At 42.3% G+C, this 22,180-nt stretch overlaps 2 protein-coding genes across 6 annotated transcripts in view; both read right to left on the bottom strand.

Moving 5' to 3' along the window:
- Nucleotides 1-369: 369 nt before the first annotated feature.
- Nucleotides 370-7,790, bottom strand: atg4da (autophagy related 4D, cysteine peptidase a). 3 transcript variants are annotated; one of them, XM_069530849.1, is made up of 11 exons: nucleotides 7,179-7,790; nucleotides 5,536-7,082; nucleotides 5,371-5,454; nucleotides 4,773-4,946; nucleotides 3,925-4,276; nucleotides 3,785-3,849; nucleotides 3,502-3,650; nucleotides 3,315-3,393; nucleotides 2,159-2,235; nucleotides 1,872-1,991; nucleotides 370-1,614 (listed from the first exon to the last, which is right to left on the bottom strand). In XM_069530849.1, exons 2-11 carry the CDS (start codon nucleotides 5,765-5,767, stop codon nucleotides 1,435-1,437), a joined length of 1,512 nt encoding a protein of 503 aa, XP_069386950.1. In that variant the 5' UTR covers nucleotides 5,768-7,082; nucleotides 7,179-7,790; the 3' UTR covers nucleotides 370-1,434. The 3 variants fall into 3 exon arrangements, with proteins under 3 accessions (XP_069386950.1, XP_019939802.2, XP_019939803.2); XM_020084243.2 differs by having other exon boundaries at nucleotides 5,536-5,797; nucleotides 7,408-7,759; XM_020084244.2 differs by having other exon boundaries at nucleotides 5,536-5,791; nucleotides 7,408-7,721.
- A 988-nt stretch (nucleotides 7,791-8,778) lies between these two features.
- Nucleotides 8,779-22,180, bottom strand: part of LOC109627699 (microtubule-associated serine/threonine-protein kinase 1-like) — a 58,010-nt gene continuing 44,608 nt past the window's right edge. For all 3 annotated transcript variants that reach the window (XM_020084444.2, XM_020084445.2, XM_069530848.1), the window contains 11 exons: nucleotides 21,794-21,895; nucleotides 21,175-21,297; nucleotides 20,900-21,009; nucleotides 17,525-17,688; nucleotides 15,457-15,701; nucleotides 14,957-15,214; nucleotides 14,619-14,851; nucleotides 14,095-14,217; nucleotides 13,810-13,946; nucleotides 13,460-13,647; nucleotides 8,779-13,313 (listed from right to left, as the gene is read on the bottom strand). In XM_020084444.2, coding sequence (XP_019940003.1) covers nucleotides 11,605-13,313; nucleotides 13,460-13,647; nucleotides 13,810-13,946; nucleotides 14,095-14,217; nucleotides 14,619-14,851; nucleotides 14,957-15,214; nucleotides 15,457-15,701; nucleotides 17,525-17,688; nucleotides 20,900-21,009; nucleotides 21,175-21,297; nucleotides 21,794-21,895 — 3,392 coding nt within the window. In that variant the 3' untranslated portion in view covers nucleotides 8,779-11,604. The remainder of the gene's footprint in view (nucleotides 13,314-13,459; nucleotides 13,648-13,809; nucleotides 13,947-14,094; nucleotides 14,218-14,618; nucleotides 14,852-14,956; nucleotides 15,215-15,456; nucleotides 15,702-17,524; nucleotides 17,689-20,899; nucleotides 21,010-21,174; nucleotides 21,298-21,793; nucleotides 21,896-22,180) is intronic.

The raw sequence follows: 22,180 nt of genomic DNA, 5'->3' as shown, positions 1-22,180 counted from the left end.
TATACTGCCTGTATAAATACTTTGTTTATATATAGACTTTAGGTTCATGCTACAGCCTATGTATACTGTACTAAAGCAATACAATATATATATATATATATATATATAGCCTGTATATACTGTATACAGTATGTACTGTATAGCCTATAGAGAGAGAGAGAGAGTTAGTTGTGGCTCAGCGCTATAGCGTGACACTCTTCAATATACAAAACAGACAGATATATATATACTGTATATATACACAGACACACATATACAGTATATATATAGAAATGGCCTTTTAAAGAAGTCTGCTTACTGTGATCGTGTCTGAATAAGGATGCAGCTCTTAGGAAATGCATAGCTACAAAGTATGAGACACAAGTGAGATGTCATTCCAGTGTTTGAAGTTTAATCAGCACACAAACCAACAGTAGTAGTGCAACTTGCAGTAGTAGCCTTCCTGTAAAAAAGTGGACAAACAAAACACAAATGGCATTGCAGCAGGAGCTCGAAGATCCAGGCAAAATCTCCATTCAGCGTTCACAGACTTTACCGAGTAAAACCCAGAACCTGTTCATCATAAGTAAACAGAGCTGTTCCAGGTTTTACTTTACAAATGTATCCATATCACAATTTAACATTTAAAAGGTGACTGAGGAGATCTGGGAGCTGATGTAACTCTTCAAGCAACAGGAACATAATTTTGTTTCATAATCTTAATGATGAGTACTGGAGACCTAGATGCTGGAAGTTTATGAGATCGAGGCTCCTGGGTTGACTGTGTGATAATGAGCCAGTCTGCAATGCCAGGCTGAATTTACCGCTGTTCGAGACGCTCTTGGAAGAATCTGGAACTTCTGTGGGTTGCAGCATGACTCACACCAGTACACTTACTAAAGACAAAACAAATGGACTACAATAACCCTCGGAATCACACGCTAACACACACTCTGAAACCTGATAAATAAAGGAGACAAAAAGGAGATGTACAGCAGATGGTTTATAATACAACATCAGACAGCCGTTCATCTGACCTGTGAGCTCAATAAATATTTTGTAGACCACACATCTCCTCCAGTTTGTCCACTTCAGACCAGGACACACAGTAGTTGACTGTGACTGAGTTGAGCACTTTAAAGCGCTTGATTTTGCCAAAATTTTAGATCTTTTTTTAGGTGTCTGATGAAGTAAAACAAACAAACATTTATTTTTCCAGTGAGTTTAAGCTCTAGTCAGAACTGTTATAGCCTACTAGCTTATAATACCCATCTAAACAGAGGTAATGACAGGAGTCACACAGTCTGTTCACCAGTGAGAGTGATGAAGTACAAAAATCATCATGTCCACCTTGCAGCTGCAAAGGAAACACACAAGTCCGTCCTTTAGAAAAGGAATCAACTGTTTCTTTCCTGCCCCCTGCAGGTGAGAGCTGGAAAAGCATCCTCCTCAGTCCTAGAGGAAGACAAACTCATCACTATTTCTTCTGTTGTTACTCTGGCCCAGTTTTCCCAGGGGCAGGATGTGGGCTGCGGGTCCGCTGTGATTGCTGCTGTGACCCTCAAGTCCATAGTCCTGACTCTGGCCCTCTACGAAGGTAAAGATGGGGTACTTCTCCTTGGTTGACGACAGGGCCTGTCAGGGCAACAAAGATTGTGGACAATTTCTATCATTATTTATCAGAGCAAAAGATGATGTCTACAGTTTCTTCTTTGACCAACAGTGCAAATCTAAAAGAATGAAATTTGGTGAATAACAAAAATCAAAAAGTTGCAAACTGTATATATTTGACATTTTGCCTCCATAGTGACCATAACACTTCATCAACTACAGAAATAATGACTAAATATGACTAAAGTCATTCATATTGAAGGAGGGTGTAAAAAGCTCACCACATTAACAGCAGAACACAGAGACTCAAAGTCCTTCTTGTTCTTGGCATAAAAACCGATGGTGCAGCTGGGATCCATGCGGGTAAAGGGCATCTTCTTAGGAGAACTGCAGTGGAAGGACTGCAGAGTGACAGAGTGACAGAGAGGTCTTACAACAAAGTTCAGTCAAAACACTAGGGAATAATAACTTGGTAACATGTTGCCTGAGTCCAAAATGATCTGAAATGTGAGATACAAAGTCAGGACAGTTAAGAATGAGTCACAAGTTAAAGAGAAGTCTGACTGACCTCCAGTGAGAAGTTGACTTGTGTTACATCCACCACAGGTTGGCAGTAGTGAGGGTCCAGATACAGCAGCTGCTCATCTGATAGAGAGGAGAAGTTGTAAAAAGGAATTACAACACACCATCGAAGTAGGAAATCTTCAACTGACAGGAGCCAATTAATTTATTGAACCACACGGCGACTACCTTGGTTGAGTGGGGACGCCAATGCCAGCGTCATAGGCGATAGCTTCCTCTAACAGTCACTACAGAATAAAGTGGCTCTAAAAATAAAAGTGTTCATTTGGTTGACAGGGTCTAATGTAATCAATCATTCCACAGCAACCAAAAGCGTTCATACGGAACATAAAATGATTAGATCAGGTATTCTACTGACATCCCAACACGCCTGTGTACACTCCACAATGGATGGAGCTGCATGAGTGTTTGTCACTGTTACTACTGTATTATATAAAATGAACGGTATCCTGACATACAAATACAGGAGGAAGTGAAGGAAACACATCAACAGTTTTTTTAACATCAGGACACTTAAGCATCTGGAATCTACCTCTGTGTATGAAACATACTATATACTGTAAATGTTTTTTTAATCTGCACACAATATCAGTTGTTTTATCTCACAATATTAAAGAAATGTTACAAAATTGTGAATGGTTTTAACGTCCTGGTCACACACAATGAAATCTCATTCAGAAGGAACCCACTGATTTTGGCTGAGGTCACAGCCTCCGGATAAACACAGCTACAGTCATTTGTGATGGTGGCAATGTGGTTGTTCCACCTCGAGTTCACTTGGACCAAACCCAACAGCCTCCTGATTATCACATTGCCCGAAGCAGAGCGCTGTTCCTCTGCCCATGTTTACATAGTCTAAGTTTTAGTTAACCGACCTTTTAGACCTAGTCGAGCAGGAAAGATCAGAAAAATAAATAAATAAAGAGAAACAGCCTGTTTGATGCAAAACTACTACTTCTTCATAATGCAGCAACCACAGTTACTTTTCCAAGGCACATATTACCAAGTAAATATGCTGGCTATTCTACTTGCATTGTGTATTCAAAGAACACCAGATCCATCCTCTGTGTATGGATCATTTTATTCATTCCTTTTCTACCTTCCTTTCAATCTTTCATGAACATAAGGAGGACGTTTCTCACCTTGGAAGCCAACGAAGTAGAGTGAATGCTTCGGTTTTCCTCCGATGATTCCAATACAACACTCCAACTTAAGAATGTTCTGGAAATCAAATATTTTGTTTAATTATACATTAAAAATACATTATTTTTAAGGAAACATCATTCTAAACCAAGAAGAGGGGAGAGGTGTAAAGCAGAACATACAGACCTTGACACATTCGATGTAAGACGGGTTGAGGGCCTCCCCTCCCAGCCGAACAGGCACCAGGATGATGACAGACTTCCAGGTTTCGCTGGATGGATCAGGGGTCTGGCTTAGTGACGGATCACATAGACAAGCCACATCTTCTTTGTACACTAGAGAGATCAGACAGAAAGTTAAGGCAAGAAGATTTCTTCCAGTGAAATATTTCCATGGTAAACATGTTGGAGCAAAGTAACAATCATACTAATACCTTTGAAATGAAGTCAAGAAAAAATATTAATTTTACCTGTACAGTCCTGAGCCACATATAAAGCCAGGTTTTGGACAACACAGGTTTTGGCTACTGCTTTCCTGAGAAGACAAAAACATTAAATCAATTCTTTTCAATTTTGTGTAGGTACTTTCAGAAAAGAGTAAAGCCCTTACCGCAGTATGTGTGCCACTATCGAGGGGCCATACCAGTCACCAGCCTTCTTCCCTGAACTTTTACCAATTTCCACCAGTTGGTGAACTCCAAAAGGTGCAAGGGGATGATCTCCGAACCAGGTGACCAACTTGTGGTGGACGGGCTCTGCTTGTCTGTCCCTTGCACACTCTGGCCTCTTCTTCTGGCTGGATTTAAGGACCTGATCGCTTGGCAAGGACTTCACAGGGGTGTTAGACCCTCGTGGGGACCCAAAAGAAGGGATCGGGACCCCGCCTGCCCGAGCTGGGGAATTTGGTCTGAACACCTCAAAGTCCACATCAGTTAGCTGCTGAGCATCTGGCCAAGCCCAATCTATGGAACACACACATCGAAAACACATTCTTAAAACAGCTTTGTACAGTCAGGCTGATGATCAACGGGGTATTTTATTCTTGAATTTCTTGAGAGTTTAGCTTTTAACAGCGAGTATTCAATGCCAAACTAATTAGCATGGACAAATAATGAAAGCAGGTTACAAAGACACAGAGCAGAAGGCAGAAGCAGTACACAATGAGTCAAATACTGCCAGCAGTCAAAAGAAACAGAACACAAATAAAACAGGTAATGCAAGTAAAGCATAGAAAATGTGTAAATGAGAAGAAAGATACAAAGCAGAATAAACTTAAACTGAGTAAATAAACCAGCAGAAGAGATGCATGTGAAAGTGTAACACCACTGAGAGAAAACACATGCAGCACAAGCTCAACAAGCCTGTTAGAAGGTGCTGTGTGACTTTCCAAGTAAGTTTACTCATTCTTTTCTGTGTGGGTGTGTGAAATGTGGGTGTCTTTCAGATAAAGACGCAAACCTCTTGGCATCAAATGGACTAGGAGACCCTGTGCCAGTAGCATCTGGCCGCTGCGCAGCATGCAGCCCCAGCCACAGTCTGTGGTCCAGGTGGAACCCTCCATCTGAGGGAACTCCCGCCTGTACGTGAGCCAGATCCTGGACACAAAAGCCAAACGAAAGCGCTCCACCTCGTCTGAGAAGGAGATACAGAAAAAGTGAAGAAAAGGAGAAGCTGAACATCATTTTTACACTAACTTCAAAACCGTTTGTGATAATTTACTGATTTGAGAACGATCAGTTTAGATCTTCAAGTCTTGCTTGTTTCCAGTTGCCTATGTGCACATGTACAACTGCTAAAGATACCATGACCAGAATGACTGAGCATCTTCACAGATAAGATCAGTTTACATAAATATATAGTGAAATAAATATACAAGTAGAAAATCTTTCTTTTCTCTTTTCATCTTGTTGCTCTGTGCTCAAGGGTTTACACTTGAGTTTAACCAAACACAAAAATACCTACAACATCTGGAGAGAAGATATGCAGGATCTAAACACAATCAAAAGGATCAATGTACAATAGTTTCATGAGATATGTTCGTGAGTGAAGAACTTACCCTCACTATTAAGCAGGTAGGAGTGTCCCAGGACAGAGACTGGTGACATCTTGTTGAAGGAGGTTTTAGACTTTACAGTCCAACCTGGAGACAGAAGAACACTGGCCAAATTACATCAACGTACAACAGTCGTACTGACAAAACTTCTCTAGGCTAACAACAAACCATATTTGACGTTGTTCCATGCCGACATCAGTTTGGCTTTTAGTTTGTCCATCTCATCGGGCTCTCCGACCGCCTCTCTGCCGGGATCTGGAGTCTGTGGTGGCCTAAGACCAAAGCTGCCCTGTCGCTCCATGGGCGGCTGCTGCTGCTGCTGCTGCTGCCTCCTCTCCGCCAGCTCATCCTGCATCACTCCACCTAGGTACTGAGCTGTGCAGGGGGAAACTGAGTTCATGCCTCTTGAGCTCAGAGCTGGACTCTGGTGCTTGTCAATGCAACACAGAAATGAGAGGAAGAGCAAAAGGAGGGACGGAGTAAGACATGAGTTCAATTATTGACAGTTGACAAGTTCACACTCTTCACTCCAAACATCTTTTACACTTACACATTTTGACCATGTGAATCATTTTTCACATAAAGGGTGTAAGAACAGAGGGTGTACAGATTGTAAAACCTTCTGAGGTAAATTTGACATTTGTGACATTGAGCTATAGAATCATTTGACTTGACTGATCGTGGTCTGATGGCTCCTTCCTCTGTCCTTATTAGACAGTGTTAAATCTGTAGCTGCTGTTCAATTATGTGCTCTCCCGAAAGAAACAACTGGAAATTCAAGATGTTTGACTTGATTGATGTACCTGCTTCACGTTTACACTTTGTTGTGAATAAGTTCTTAGTGAGAAGGTAACAAGTTAAAGTCTGATGTTACAGATTAACCTGAGGAGAAGATTCTTGGTTGTACTTTTACTACTTCAACACAAAACCATGAATTCAAATGACAAGTGAACAAACGAATGAAAAAGACTGTGAGAAGTTAAAAGTGGAGCTTAAGATCTACAGTCAATTAGCAATTTATCACAAATGATTTTAATAAATCAAAATATCTGCTGGTTTCCGCTCCAAAAAATACAAAGATTAGCTTCACGCTACTTTGTTTTCTTTTGTTGGACAATTAAGTTCATTTTTGACATTCATTCAACATAAGTTATAGTAGTTTCTCGAATTAAACTAAAGTTTGCATTGGGTTTTGAACTGTTGGGCCAGAGCCAACTAACAAATCAGTTAACTGAGGAAATATTAACGTCACATGTTCCTGTTACACTGCAATTAGTTCTTGTAGAGGAAGTGAGGTTTTCTTGTGACTTACAGCACTGCAGTGCATGCAGTGTTTTCCTGTACCCTGTAATGTGATGAGCAATTATCATTGTTTACTGTCAACCTAAAGAGCAATTCAATTCAATTATTTGAGGAAATATTAACTGGACCATCAGTCAGCTGACCTCATGAACTTCCATGCTCATCCGATCACACGGGTCTGTTCCACTGTACAGGAAAACACTACAATCATGAGTCTGTCAAATAATCTCACTTCCTGAAAAAGTATAAATAAATGCAGCAATGTTAGTATAAAAAAAACATCGTCATCAGTTGTTAACTTCTTCTTTCACACTGAAGGAAACACTTGAGGAGGAAAGTCCCAGTGACAGACTCTCTCCTGTCTTCCCTGAAACTCATCAGTAGTTTGGTGTGAAGTCACTGATGGAGCGTTTCTGCGGAATTAACACATCACGTGATTAACATTTGACAGCCGCCATATCAGAGCCTGTGAAAATCATCTGCTTGCGGTGGCTGTCATTATTCATCACCTAATACAATTACACTGCTGCTGGCGCCTGTCACGACACTGACCGATCTCCTGTCCTTCACGGGGACAACAAGTTTGACTTCTTCATGGAAATAAACCTCGATCCAACACGACGGTCAAGTGACCACACGGGTTCCCGTACACCTCGCTGACAACCAGCTAATTCAGCTGCTGTTAAAAGCTCATGGCGGCTTGTCCCTGCTGTGAAAGCCTGTTCCATTGGTCAGTACCTTGTTGGACTCATCTCGGTGTTGTCCTTCCTGTCCTCGCTCGGGAGCGCGGTCTCCTCAGGTAAATCCACTCCACGGTTAGCCTAGCTTAACTTTAGCGTCTCTGAGGCCCCGGCCGGCGTTAGCGTGCTAGGCTAGCGATGAGGCTACAGCGAACAAAAACATGCGAAGGACTTAATAAAATAACGAAACACAGAGTTGTGGTCCAGGTGGTGGAGGCTCCTCTGTTTGACACAGGACAGCATTTGTGGGCTCGGCGGCGTTTCCCTTGTTCAGCAGCTGGAGCGTCTCCTGACACTCACTTCCTGTTGTCCTCTCCTGACGCGGCGCCATTGGTTGGAGTAATCGCTGCGAGGAAGCTGATTGGGTGATACTCGGATAATGGGTACGAACAGTGTGCTATTGGCTGATATTAACCTTCACTGTTATGTAACATGTAACCAAGGCAACAAATTATATACTTGATAAATAAATCAAACATATGATATCTAATCATTATTATTATTACTATTAGTATTTGTAGTGTTGTTTTGATGCTCATAAAGCAGGAATGATGGAGGCAAGTCCCAGTCCATCAGTGGCCATTGCATCTTGTATTGTATCTAAGTGTGTACGTTTATTCAAATGAAACACAAAAGTATAAATACACATGCACAAAACATGCAAAATATACAAATAAGGGTTGGGTGATATTAGGAGATATCATGAATCTAAACTTTTCCATTGGAAAATAATTGCACATTTATAGATGCTGGAGGAGGCGTAGGCCTATATATTATTTATATATATATATATATAATTTCTGGCTCAGTAATGGACATTCTGTACCAGATGGACATTGTTGTGTCTGGACTCCAAACTACATGCAGGGTGTTTCACTTGTTTAAGTTAAAATTTAAATGAAACCTTCACCAAGAGCAAATGCTTTATGTTTTGCATTTTTAACTTACTTGATGATCTTTCAGTTTTTCTCATTTGCTCCATTAAAAATGTGTCCATCTCGTACTTTAGAGTAAATGCTGCAGAATCCAGACTTTTCCCAACAGGAAAAGCAAAAGCATGTGTGGAACTAATAACCTCAATGACGGCTTCATTCAAGAAAATATGACAGTATTGCTGAAATGAATGCTATTAGTTCCATGTGTGCTGACATGTAAAAATGTCTGCTGTGAAACTATCCACAGTCCTGGAACTGTGAAACGATCAATGAGTCGTAAACATTATTGGTAGTTACACCTGCTAATATCAGTCAAAATGTTTGCTGTGAAAATGGTTTACAGGCACAATGTTCATGCTCTGAGTTTTACTTAGTTTATATCAGGTCGGTTTCAGGATGGTGATCACAGGCAGTTAAAGAGACAGGAAAATGAGAAAGTTTGGAACAATTTTATTCCACATACTGCACTTCAGGTGTCTGCATTTGAATCACATCTATCACAAACAAAAATGCCCCCAATGGTACAAATAAATACTTTTTCAGTGAACAGAGAAACGTGGAATGTTTTTTTTATACTTGGACTTTTGTGTTAATTTAGTAGAATTGTATACAATATATTACCTTTTCTTGGAAGTGACTTACGAACAATACCAGCAAATGAAAATGCTTATCGAATAAAGTGCATTTCTACTACTCTCTCGGTCAATCACAAAGAAAAAAGAAAGAAATTATCAAAGGTATAACACTAGTATAGACACCATTGACTGGGAGAAGGCCTGAAAGTGGGCATAATCGCTGTATAACATTACATTACAGTTAGTTTTGTTAAACGGGTGAGCGGAGCTGACCTGACCACTCGTTTCTTACACCAAGATATAAAAGAACTGCTTCCTATCAGTAGAATATATAAGACAGTATATCTAAAAATGTTAATCCCTATTATCCAGAAGATACCATTAACAGTCACATGAAGAACACAACAACAAAAATGAATAAATTCATGTTTCAAGTGTTATCTGATAATTACTGCAAATATTCTGATACATAAATGCATATTCGGTAATCCTATATGGCTAATAACATCCATGTTGCAGTACATCAACGGTCCTGGCGTCCCAAGGGTTATTAATGAATGTGGACAGTGGGCATTGAGAACCACTGGAGGGCAGTAGAGCACCATGCCAAATAAAAAACAATGCTGGCTAATTTATGGGACTTTTTACTGGGGTGATGTAATATCATTGAAACAATATTAGATTCAAGAATGGATTGCAAACAGAAGCATAAACATTTAAAAGGACTAACATGAGTTTATATTGCATCTGAAATGCATTGAGAAACGTTTATATCAATGACTAGTAATGTGTAAAGGTTATAAACTGCGAAAAACTGCAAAAATCAGGTTCACACTTTGCAGCTCGAAATAGCATTTAGCCACCTCCACCTCTTTGTTTTGATTTTCCAAACAGATAATAACCAGCAACAAGGATCAACTCTACCACCTCTTACCATCTACCCAGGCCCAAAAACCATTTAGGAAGTTGAACCTGTTTTTCACACTGAGCCACTTGTTTGAAACCAAAATTTTGATGAGAAACCACATTTTACATTAGTGGAAATGCATGTGTGCTGTTGCTGGCTGAATCAGTTTGTATGGCGAGGGAAGAATCAGAGACACATGTAATCAAATCGATGGCAGAAAGTGAAATTCAAAAGCGCGTCAAAGCCGTGAGGTGGCAGGAGTCCTCCCACACAGCTGCACGGGTTGCATAAGATTATGTACACTGGAGAGTTACTGACATGTGAACTTTAAGGAGACAAATGAAGTCTGATCTGTCATGAACGTCTCAACCTCCTCTGCGACTGATTGAAACACCGTTATCAGTACGTTACATAGCAATACATTGATCAACCTTGACTACCTAGCTTGTAGTACCTAACAACACAGTCATTCTGAATATACTGGAGATAACCGTGTTTTTACATCAACAGGTTCATTGTGATATACCATGCCCACATCCACGAACCCTACCTTAGTTATAGAGCCCTTTAACAGATAAATGACGGTATGCTACATCCATGACTGCCTGCATTTCCAACTAACGGGTCCACTGTATATGTGCTTATACTATTTACTTATGCTTTTACATCCTATATTCTCGATGCCAGTGTGACTGGTTGAAAACCTGTAACTGGATCCTCACTTCTGTTTGCATCTGCAATGGTTTTTGGTCATGCCCTTGCTGAGTCACCCGTGCTGTGTGTAACCCTTAGAAAAAGACACACACGTTCACACTTTTGAACTCACTCACTCGCAAACACACTCACGACCCAGCTTCACGGACCAGAGAGAGAGTGGATTTAAATGCATGAAAATCAGCTGCTGACACCGCGGCCTCCTGTGGCAACGTGTGCGCGCATGTGATTTAGTCGGCTGATAGTAAGGAGCGGAGGGGAGAGAAGGGCCGTGGCAGCCATCCTGCGAAGTGGAGATAAGCGCTGAGCCTGAGCTCTGTCACCCCTGATTTCTTGTGCAGCAGGACACAGCCTTCAAGAACCACCAGAAATAGACCCAAGGTGGCTACACACACACACACACACACACACACACATAATCCCCACTGTGACAGACAGAGCCTGATGTGACGTCCACTGACAGAGCGCCTGCTTTGGCTTTGTCTGACCGCGCAAATCAGAGAAAGCAAACTGCTGGATGAAGAAGAAATTAGTTTAATAATGTTGTTGCTCGCACGCCGTCTCCAAACCACCCCCGTGTGTCATCCGATAAAAACACCTCAATTGTGCCTCAGTTCTCCGCCCTGTCCTATTGTTTGCGCAATATTAGAAGAAAGGGCTGGTTGAAAGACAAAACAGAGTGACAGGATTTGGTATTCACAGTATTCAGCATGTTTTGATCGGTAAAGCACTTTTTGACCTCTTGTACCTATTAAACATGTACAGCACATACCATATGACATGCGTTCACATAGACCCACACACATATACATCTGATAAAGTGTTCCACGTTACATTAAGAGTCTTCTTATTAAATAATTTATAATAGAAAAGCAATAGTTAATGCACCTGTACAGTTTTTTTCCTCCTGGTTTTAAGTTAGAATCAGTCAATTATTGAAATCAATAAATAACAATTTATATACTCTGAAATTGGAATGTACAATGTTTTAAGTGATTGACTTTTGTTGCATTGTTCTTCCAAAAAACAAAAAGGCATCTTTTTTTTGTGTTAGACCATGACAGTCACATTTTGGGCAGGCTGCTGCCTGTCACAGCCTTCTCTAGTGGCGACCCAGCAGGACTTTGTGTCACCACCGCAGCCCCAACAACCACTCGACCTCCAGCAGGTGTGTCAGACTTCCCAGCTGTGCTTCCTTGCTTCTCCTCCGCTGCCTTAGTCTGCTGCTCTTTGCTCTTGGTCCCCTCCTGGGAGCCGAGCTTGATTGGCCCGAGGACGCTTTTGGCTACGGTGGTCAGCTGGCTGACGAAGCTCGTCTTGTCGCCAGGGGACGCGGGTCGTGACTTGCAAAGGGAGGGCCCGCAGAGGGAGGGGGCAACAGCGGTAGGGGAGGGAGAAGGGGAAGGTGAGTGCTCTTCCACCACCTCCAAGCGACACTTATCCTCCCAGTCAAGGGTTCCTCTGTAGCAGTTGACGGCTCCGAGTCCCTGCCTCACCTTGCCCAGGGAGAGTGGCTGCCCGTGCGGGGGAACAACTGGAGCGAGGACCCGAGCTGTGAGTTTGGGGCTTTTTGAGCCGAGGTCTGCAGTCCTTGAGTCACTGCTCTCAGCTCCAGCCTTTCTCAGGCTGTCGCCCATCCCTGATGACTTAAAGGTTTTGTTGATGCTCAGAGGACCTGCTGTCACGTTGATGCCCATGGATTTATCTGGAATGGAAGCAGAGCTCTTAGAGAAGGCAGCACCAGGAAAACTGGGCCTGCAGAGACCACTCTTGTTTCCTTCCTGCTTTGGTTCAGTTCTCGCCCCGAGCTGCTGCTCATGTGGATCTTTACCATTAGATAACACACCTCTGCCTGCCTTGGGGTCTAATTGTTTTGGAGTTAACTCTGCCTGACCCTGATGGATCTTTTCAGGTGCTACCTGACCACCCAGACTCCCTGTTGTTTTGGTCGGGGTGCTCAGAGTTGTTACTTTAGTGCTGTCTGCTCCAAGCCTGGAGCTTTGTGAGTTGAAGTACAGCTCGCTTGTATGAGGTTTTCTTGTTAAAGATGACTGGAATGCTGGTGCTCCTACCCGACTTGTCCCTGTCTCTGTCTCCCTCTCTTTCTCCCTCTCCCTTCCTCTCTCCCTCTCTTCCCTCTCCCTCCCAGCCAACAGTGTTTCCCTGCTGAGCGGTGACTCCTGCCTCCCCAGTCTCCTCACAGGCTTCAGTACGCCGGTCTCTGGTGTAGTTGAGGACAAGGAGGATGGGACAGGTGGAGGATTAGGCAAATTTTCCCCCTCTGTCTCCAACAGGCTCTGGAGCCCGAGCTCACAGAGGAAGGCATCCTTGCGGTACTCAGAGTGCTGCACCTCCAGGCTGTGCTTCCTCAGTGGACCCCCCAGCCCTCCCGTAGAGCTGGACTGGGTCAGAGGTGAGCCCAGCTTCTCTGCCGACTGCACTCGTTTAAGGAGAGGTGATCGAGGGGGCTCGGCGCTCTTTGGCCTGGGTCGGACCACCGGTGGTGACGAGTGGAGCTTGGCAGGGAAAGACTGGGTGGTGTTGGAGCTCCCTATAGTGTGGCCCGGCAAGGGCGGAGGAGACGACTGGGTAGGGGACGGTGTGTGGGCCAGAGGGGACAAGGGGATGTTACCGGCAGATTTACAACGAGCAGATCGATATTGGCGGTGGAGTTTAGGTGAAAGGCCGTGCAGGGAGCTGGGCCTCATGTGCTGTGATGGAGCAGGGGAGTTTGGAGTGCTGGAGGCTGGAGAGCTGCTCTGGGAGGAGGCACCTAAAGAACCACAGAGTACAGAAAACATCAACACATTCAACTGCTCAGAAAAATCATTTCTTGCATTAAAAAACTCACTTACAAGGACATTTACTCTAAAAATATATAAATATGTAGGTTTAAAACGGGATGTGCCAGTGCCGTACCCAGGTATGAGGGTTCGGGGGTGGAGCGGTAGCCCTGAGTCGGGGACCGTGCAGACAGACTGTGAGTTGGGGAGCCAGGAAGACTCTCACTGGAGGACAGAGAGCGATTCAAAGAGGACAGGCTGCGGCTGGTGTGCAGCAGATTGGACTGTTTTGTGATCTTACGAAACAACGAATTGCGCTTCTTACTGCAGGATAGAGAGAGAGTGAAAAGAGAGGATGAGAAAATACGGTTTACAAGAAGATGTATATACAGAGAAGCAATATACATTATATATACAACAATAAATAATATAAAATCAGAGACAACTCTGACTGTCAGTGCAGTGGTGCAGGTGTCTAGCGTCTACCTCTCCTGGCTGTCCTTTCCCATGGTCCTCCTGTTTCGTCGAGCCATCTTGCACTTGTAGCTGGCCTTCCTGGCTGGTCCCACTTTGATGGAGGTGTTCTCGAAAGGTGTCGTTGTCACTGTCACCTTGTTTCCACTCTGCACAAATCAGTAACACGTAATGAAATCCACACTCATGATTATTTATTGTCAAGAGTTAATTAGCAAAGATGTGGGGGGTAACCAGAGTCAAGTACAAGTCAAGTTTTACCGATATACAGTACAGGTGAGTGTTACTGATTCCTACCTTGAGAATAAGCTCAACCACCTCAGTGTGAACCAGACCATGGACAGGCTCCCCGTTGACATGGGTGATGAGGTCACCAGCACACAGGCCAGCTTCCTGTGCAGGGCCTCCGTCCTCCACATGCTGCAAATACACAAAGCATCCACAACACCAAAAAGTCAATTGGAATACACACCAGAATTTAAATCTTAAATATTAACTCTAAGTTTGTGGGACTTTGACCATTTGATTCTCTGATTTCAGGGGTCTCGGAGCACAGTAAGGGGTTAAAAGTTCTGACATGTAAAGCGGTGCCAGGCCCTGTAGTGATTTAAAAGTGACGATGGAATCTTAAAATGAATTCTGTAGTCGTTGAGGACTGGAGTGATGTGTTCGCTGTGTCGAGTGTGTGTAAGAAGTCTTGCTGCTGCTGCCCAACTGACAACTGCTGCTTCATTTAGCAGCACTCATAGCATGAGCCAACCCTTTTTATGGAAGGTCACTGACTTCAGCTGCAGTACAAAACACTACTACATATTCCTTACCCAAACAATATGATGCACGCTGTAGATGTCACTGTCTCCAATGTAGACCCTGATGGCCCTGAGGGTGAAACCGTACTTCTTTCCTGAACGATGGATGGTGATGGGGGAGCGCAGCACACTGACTGCTGGGCAGAAGTCTCTGCTGGGTGAAGAGTCTCGGGATGAGGGGTTGGATGAGAACGAGTGAGGAGACATTGGGCTGGCCAGTGGAGAGAAGCCGCCATGTTGCTCCACTAGTTGCAGAAATATGGTAAAAAGAAGAGAAGAAATTGTATTACTGCATCACAACTTAGTGTTTCCTGACAGATTTCACTGTAATCTTTTATTGTGCCCCTCACCTGATGGTATAATGACAGACAGAGCTGTGGCAGAGGCTGACTTGATGACCTTGTTGCCAGGTCTGGAGCTGCGTTTGTCTCCATCGCCAGACAAATGCTGGTGACGTGCTCTGCGGAGGACCAGGTCATTGGTGGCCCGGGGCCCCAGAGGGTCATACAGAGGGGTCATCACATCACGGCTGGCTGCTGCAGGACCTGGAGATAACGTGTTGATTGCTGTGATAATGCCGGGTGTCTCTCCAGGTCGAGGGGGCTTGTCTGTGAGGATGTGGAGTCATATTGGAATCACAAAACAGCACTTAAGAGGTGGGAAATAGCAATGTCAATTATTTTCCAGCTGCCCGCTGATGCATTGCCAGCCACCAAATGGGGTATTTCAGGCAGCTATTTCCCCTCCTATGCCCTTTTCACAAATTCTTCATCACTTTCTCTATCTCCCTATCTACTTTATTCCGTCCCCTCCGCCCTCACTACCTGTGAGACCTCCAGCTGCAACACACCTGCTCCGTTGATCTCTTTCAGACTGCTCCTCTGCTCCAGAAGAGTCGGTGAGGGGACGCTGGTCCCGTCCAGTGAGGTTCCGCGGACCTTGAAGGGAGCCTGTCGAGACAAGAAGTCTGGCTCACCCTCTAGAGGTGAGGCAAAACGATGTGTATCTATCAGCGCTGAGAAGCGGCGCCGAGCACCAAGGGGGGGGCTTCCATCCCCTTCCATGTAGAGGGACTCTGAACACGACAGGCGCTTCCTGAAAGAAGAAATAGAGGCAGTCACGTAATGTAACTGAAATGTGTCGTCTCTGTAAGAATCATTTATCCAACAACACAGAATCTTCAGTCATAGACTGTTTATAAAATGGAAGAAAGCCTGTGAAGGCTGTGTTATAGGAGAAAAACCCTGCCTCCTCCTTGTTAGTGAATGTCTCATGGATCAAACTAAAAAGTGAAAGTAAAGTAATTTTTTTCCAAAGATGGTTTCTGTCACCTTAGTTGGTTCTTATCCTTTTTTTGTTTTTTTGAAATAGTTATTTGATGCTATAAAAATGGGAGAAACTGGAAGAAATGATATGAAGAACAGATGAGACTGACTCATGACTGGCCAAACGCTCATAATGACGAGACCTCGATGCCCCAGTTCCACTCCATCAATAGCTTAAGATGGCTGAGCCCGTTTTCTGCTTAATTTTTGTATAAAGGAAGTAAGTGGAGACACATTGTCCATTTTAATATACAGGCTAGCTTGGTTTAGGCATAGCTGTGCTTTGAACTAAGCGCTAACAACAGCACACTAATATTTCCATAGTGAAAGTACTGGCAACCCTAGCTTGCTATTGCTTGTCAGGTATAATAATTACACATCCACCTTCTGGTAATGGTAACGTTTCATGAGAATAATTTTAAATCTGTGAGGATCAGTAGCCTAAAATGAAGAAAGATGATAAGAAGAAGATCATTTCTACTTGATATAGAAGAAGAGAAAATTCAATATGCAAGGCAATAAATTATGCTCCACCTTATCATTTTTTTCAATCCATTATGAATGTATCAAATGAATTAACTTAATATATGAATATAGAGGGAATGACGTGCTTCCTAAAGGCCGACATGGAACTGAGTAATGAGAAGTAGAGTCAACCAGATTCTGCTGTATGTTCTCAATCAGATGTGTATCAGTGAATAATAATTTGTGGTCTGACCTCTGCAGGCTGCCATCTGTCTAAGCTGCTGCATGACAGCAGAGCAGAATTATGTTTAATGAATCTAGATCTAGGGATCAAATTATCTCTTCATTTGTTGGGATAAAACTAAGGAAGCTTAAATATGACAGTTATACAACTGTTCCTGGTCTCTCTCCTCTCTCTCCTCTCTCTCCTCTCTCTCCCTGACGTGTGCAGGCAGATGGCCGCCCACACTTAGTTTGGTTCTAGAGGTTTCTTGCTGTTTTTGTTCACCATAGTCGCCAAGATGCTGGTTGTGGGAACTGTTGGGTTTCTGTACAGTCTTGTAAGGTCACCACCTTACAATGAAAAGTGCCTTGAGATAATGTTTGTTGTGATATCGTGCAAAAATAATAGAACTGAATTGTGAACAACCAGTAAACAACTTTACTCTTGAGGGTACAAATCACATCGAGCGACCTGTATTCAAAGGTCTTAAAATTACTCATATTTATCTTTTTGTGTATTTCCATTAGAAAACATGGCACTGGATTTGAGTCAAAACAAGCAGCTACTTTTGCATTATTCATAACAAATTATGAAAACACTTCTAGGACATATTGGGTTTCTGTGAGACACATGACAGCAATCCATTTCCACTTCCCTAACTTGGCAGAGGTGAGATCTGTTGCTGACTCAAAGTGAGCGTGAAAGCTCGCACAAAGAAGTGCCGGAGATGTTCTCCCTGATATAGAAACCAGTTACACAGGGACCCTGGTGTGTGTGACTGCAAAGATAAAAATGCTTCAGTAGACCTGCTCCTGACCACCTTCCGCACCAGGTTACAGAAATGTACATTTAAAAAAATGATTTATCATTTTAAAATCCCTTAGTTCAACATCTCTCTCACTCACATCTCAGGCGATCCCGTCCTCCAGCTCTTGTCCCTCATGCTGAAGCTGCCCAGGCTCTCTCTCTTGGTCACCTTGTCGTCCCGCGGGCCCTTGTGCTCCCGACGGGACACTGAGGTCGAAGCTTTCTGCTCCAGCTGAGAGAGATGCTCCATGCTGCTGTACACCTGCAGGGGGGGCAGAGTCATGATCAATAATCATTTGGTCTGTTAGCTGTTATTAACAGCCTGAGGAAAATGCTGCTGGTGAGTGTGCATTACAGCTAAATATTTGTATATGATTATGGATTACTGTTTTTTTTCTCAGATATAGTCCGTATGTTAGACATGTTTACGGGTGTTTATTCATTGCTGTACACCTTTTTGCAAATCAGAAAACAAACATTCAAAGCACAGTAAGATAATAGAGGACATTAAAAAGTGCGGATGCAGTTCTAAATGGATTTGGCTGCATCACTGTTTACCCCTGAAACTCCTAAAACGTTTTGTGGACTCAAACACTTCACCCACTCCTCAATTGGCAGAGTGGTGAGTAGATAATGAGTGAAATTATATTATTTTATATTATATCCCTTTAAGGGTGAACTCTGTTTACATGTGTAGCAAAAATCTGATAAACAGCCTCAAGTGATGTCAAGTGTCGAGGGTGTCGAGTCAGTGGAAGCAGTATTACCACACCTCTGTAGCCTGTCTGCCTGAGGCTGGCAGCTTCTGAACAGCAGTGGAGTTGCATTGTGGGTAATGTAGGCCTCAGGGTTAGTCATGGATCATGGAATAAAAAGATGCTATATCTTGTTCTTCCGAATCGATTTTTATCTTCTTTTTTTGTAAATAGCTTTCTTGAGAGTTATCGCAATAGTAACACACCTTTAAAGAGCATAACAGTCCAAAGTGGATTCAGCTTTCTTTGTGACTTGTAGACTGTAGAAATGCTGCTCGCCAATCATTTTCATCTTTACCTTAACACTATTTCCTCATGTGCTGCAGCCTTTAAAACATGTAATGAAACTTTCTTCTACCTAACGGACTGTCAAGCTGTTCTGGTTCAAAGTATTTTCAAAGTTGAAACAAGTACAACATTGTGAATCCTTCTAATTTTAAACATTTTGGCACAAATATAAAGGAAAATTTAAATACTGGCACAATATATTGGGTATTGGCAGCATCAACCCAAAAATGTCCACGTTGCTTTCACAGCCAAATTCGTTTTTTTAGCCCTTGTCAAGATTATATAATATTGATTGGCTGCAGTGTCTAATATTTGGAATTTATCAAGCAACAGTCGTAAATACATGTCTCAGGATGCCAGCTTTTTAAAACTGTGGACACTGTGTAGTCTTAGGAAACATTAAATGTGCTCAGCTTTATATAATTTCTATCCTCATCTTTTCTATCAGCAGCATCTTCAGTCAAGTTACTTGTAACTACACATATGGGAGGGACTATTTCTTTAATGACACATCAGACATTTTAAACAGTGGAAAACTACTGTGTTACAAGTCATTTTAAAGATTTTGTTAAATTAACAGCTAAATAAGCAAAATGGCAAATAAAAAAAACATACCGTAAATCAGTACTGAATTATTTAGTGGATATGATATTAGATGAAAGTATAAGATGAAATGAGAAGAGATATGATACAATATGATGAGATTAGATAAGATTGTCCTTTATTAGTGCCACTATGGGGACATTTGCAGCAAAGAGGAAATATAAACTATATAAACTACTAAAACATTTAAAAAATGCACAATGTAAACAAAATATACACAGTGTAACAGTATTGCACATGTAGTAAATTTTAAATGCATGGATAGAGGATGATTATTGCTCAGTTAAATTAAATAATTGAAAACTTGAGTTCATATAAATGTCATATCTCTCATATCTTCCACTGCTGTTCAAAGCCGTCTCAGCGGTATATTCAATACGCTCTCTTGTGTATGTTAGGATAATAAAACTGACTCCCAGCCTCACACAAATAACTATTAACAAGCCAAAACAGGACACAGGGAATATGACCTACTACACTGAGAAACAACACAGTCTCTAAGTTATTGCCATGCATGTAACTGCTGACATATCCACAAAGATGTGCACACAGTGACTCTGTACAGCTCTCATTATGTGCAAACTGCAGAGGAACAAAAGGGAAGCGAAGCCGTGTGGGGGAGGACAACAAGACGAGCTCCAGTACGTTAAGGACGAACTACAAAATATTCAGCAGTGCACCATGGAAACAAGTCTCAGCTGAAGACCCAGCTGTCTCCTCAGGAAGAAACCCAAAACCATGTCAGAGCCAATTTCTTATTTTATCAAATCGATGAAACATCTCAATGCTGTGATTAAAATAAAGAACTATAGGACATTTGGGGAAAAGCTGCTTTAAGCTCCAGATGATCACACACGTGCTGTTTACTTGCTTTTTTCTTCTTTTGTGCTTTGGAGAGAGATTATTTCCTCTCAAGACTTCAGGGTTTCATAATCTCACCTTCTTTATTTTAGTATTTTTTCCTACATATTAAATATTTATTTTCTTGTTGTAGGTACGCTATAAATTAAGTTCTGTTTATAATGGGTATTATTAAAGTTGATATCTATCTCACAACCATAAAATGTTAATTAAAATAAAAACATTTTTTATTATCGACTAATGACTCATAACTTAGTCAACTAATCACTGGAGCTCTCTATTAATAACTTAAAAACATGTGTGTGTGTTCACCATTTTGTGTGTGCGTTTAGCCAAGCTCTTTGCTCTGAATGGTAACTTCAAATGCATCTCAGATTGAATAGAAATTTGCTGAAGAGCTCCTTCACAACTTCACAACCCAAACACGAGAGTGGTGGACCGGGTGAATCGCAGATGGAGAGACAGACTGACAGAGAGAGAGAGAGAATAGCGATGGAAGTGATAAGAGAGGGAACAAAAAGGCACCATGAGGTGAGAAAATCCCACCCAAGAAAGTGTGACATGGAGAACAGGTTGACGAGCTGAGAGGCGAGGGTTTGGCAGGAGAGAGTGTGGATGAAAAATAAGGATAAAAGACTGTCTGGGTCATTAAACGCACATCTGCAGACAGGTAGAGAAGAGCATGTAGACTCAGACAATAGTATGAAAGGTACATGGGTCTCTGAGTTGTTTATAAAAAGAAACTGGAAACAAGAGGGATAAGGAGGAGCGGTTAAAACAGCCCAGATAGACTCTCTGGACTTAAGGTATGACACCTGGCTCCAGACTGCGGCTGCTTCTCTCTAACCTATGACCTCATTTTATCCTTCCTCAACTAATCCTGTCGAGTACGAGTGAGATTCTATGTAAAGTCATATTAAAATTATAGACGAGAGAGTGAAGGATGCAAGAAAGACAAAGTCAGACCTTGCTGAAGCGAGGTGAACAGGAGGAAAACTGCCTGATCTCCACCGGCTCGTCGTCATTGGTGTCATCCTCGTCGTACGTATTGATGTGGTGATAACGATCCGAGCGAGCTGGGCAGAGGAGGGAGTGAAGCGATGATATATATGAGCTGTCACTTCAAAGTAAAGTGTGCATTTCTGACTGGAACGCTGTCAGAAAATTATTGTATGACCCATAAACCCAATATTGATGTAAGCGCTGCACTTTAACAGACACATAAATCCAGACACACATACTGTCAAAGTAGCTGGTGTCCTCCTCTGACTCCAGGTGAGGGATGAACTCTGCCTTCTGTCTCAGCAAACTGTTCCAGTCCAGCTCGGTGAAGAACGAGTGCTGCTTCACCTCAAATGCCCCACCTGGTGGCAGGGGTATGAACAACATGACTTTATGGGGACTACATATAAATACACATTTTTATTTGGATCTGAACCAAATTGCACAAACTCAGTCGTTTAAACAGTTTAACAGTTAAAGATGGACTAGAATGGAGAATTGATTGAATTGAAAATAAGGCAACAAAAGAGATAAAGAACTTGGCACAAAGAGAGAAAAGACAGACTGTGTCGAAGTAAGAGTCTGGAACATTTCCCCCTTAAAACCACAATTTCTTTTTCTTACACTTTGATTTTTGAACGGATTATAGAAATGTGCTCTAAGGTGGATTTTTTTAGGTAAACCACTGTGTCCCGTTATTGCTAGGCAACCTTTCCTCATCTCACTGTCTACAAGTCAGTAAATGAGCATATTTCCCAAAAATAGCAAACAGTTGCTTTCATGCAACTTTAATCCTCAATCTTGTTGCCACATGGCTGCAGATGGAAGGTCTGGTGTCAAATAAATGCATGTTAGTACCTGTTCCCAACCTCAAGAGAGGGTTTGTCTGCAGCAGAGCTGATATGAGAGCCTGGGCATCTGCAGGCAAGGCGTCGTCACCATCTGGCCAAATTACATTGTCTAACAGAGACAAAGGAGAAAAAGCAACAAGCCAGAGTAAAAATCAAGAGGAAGATATTCAAACTGCTGCAAAAATCATCTTCAATACCTGAAATTTAACCAGGAGAAACAAAATGTGAAACATGGAAGAAAAGTATCAGTCAAACACATTTCTACTTCCCTTTCTTCAGGGATTTAAGTTCCTGTAAATCCCTGAAGAAAGAGATTCAGAGAGGCCTCACAATCATAAACATTTCTACTTCCCTTTCTTCAGGGATTTAAGTTCCTGTAAATCCCTGAAGAAAG

This window comes from Paralichthys olivaceus, chromosome 8, assembly GCF_024713975.1.
Source record: "Paralichthys olivaceus isolate ysfri-2021 chromosome 8, ASM2471397v2, whole genome shotgun sequence".
In the NCBI taxonomy this organism is placed as follows: domain Eukaryota; kingdom Metazoa; phylum Chordata; class Actinopteri; order Pleuronectiformes; family Paralichthyidae; genus Paralichthys; species Paralichthys olivaceus.
This window is presented reverse-complemented; position numbering and strand designations above follow the sequence as displayed.

Excerpts from the sequence above, each read along its gene's own strand:
- atg4da (XM_069530849.1), bottom strand. The coding sequence starts at position 5,767 with ATGAACTCAGTTTCCCCCTGCACAGCTCAGTACCTAGGTGGAGTGATG. Across the intron at positions 5,455-5,535 it reads ATGGAACAACGTCAAATATG|GTTGGACTGTAAAGTCTAAA; the intron begins GTTTGTTGTTAG and ends TTCTGTCTCCAG. Across the intron at positions 2,236-3,314 it reads CTACTTCGTTGGCTTCCAAG|ATGAGCAGCTGCTGTATCTG; the intron begins GTGAGAAACGTC and ends CCTCTCTATCAG.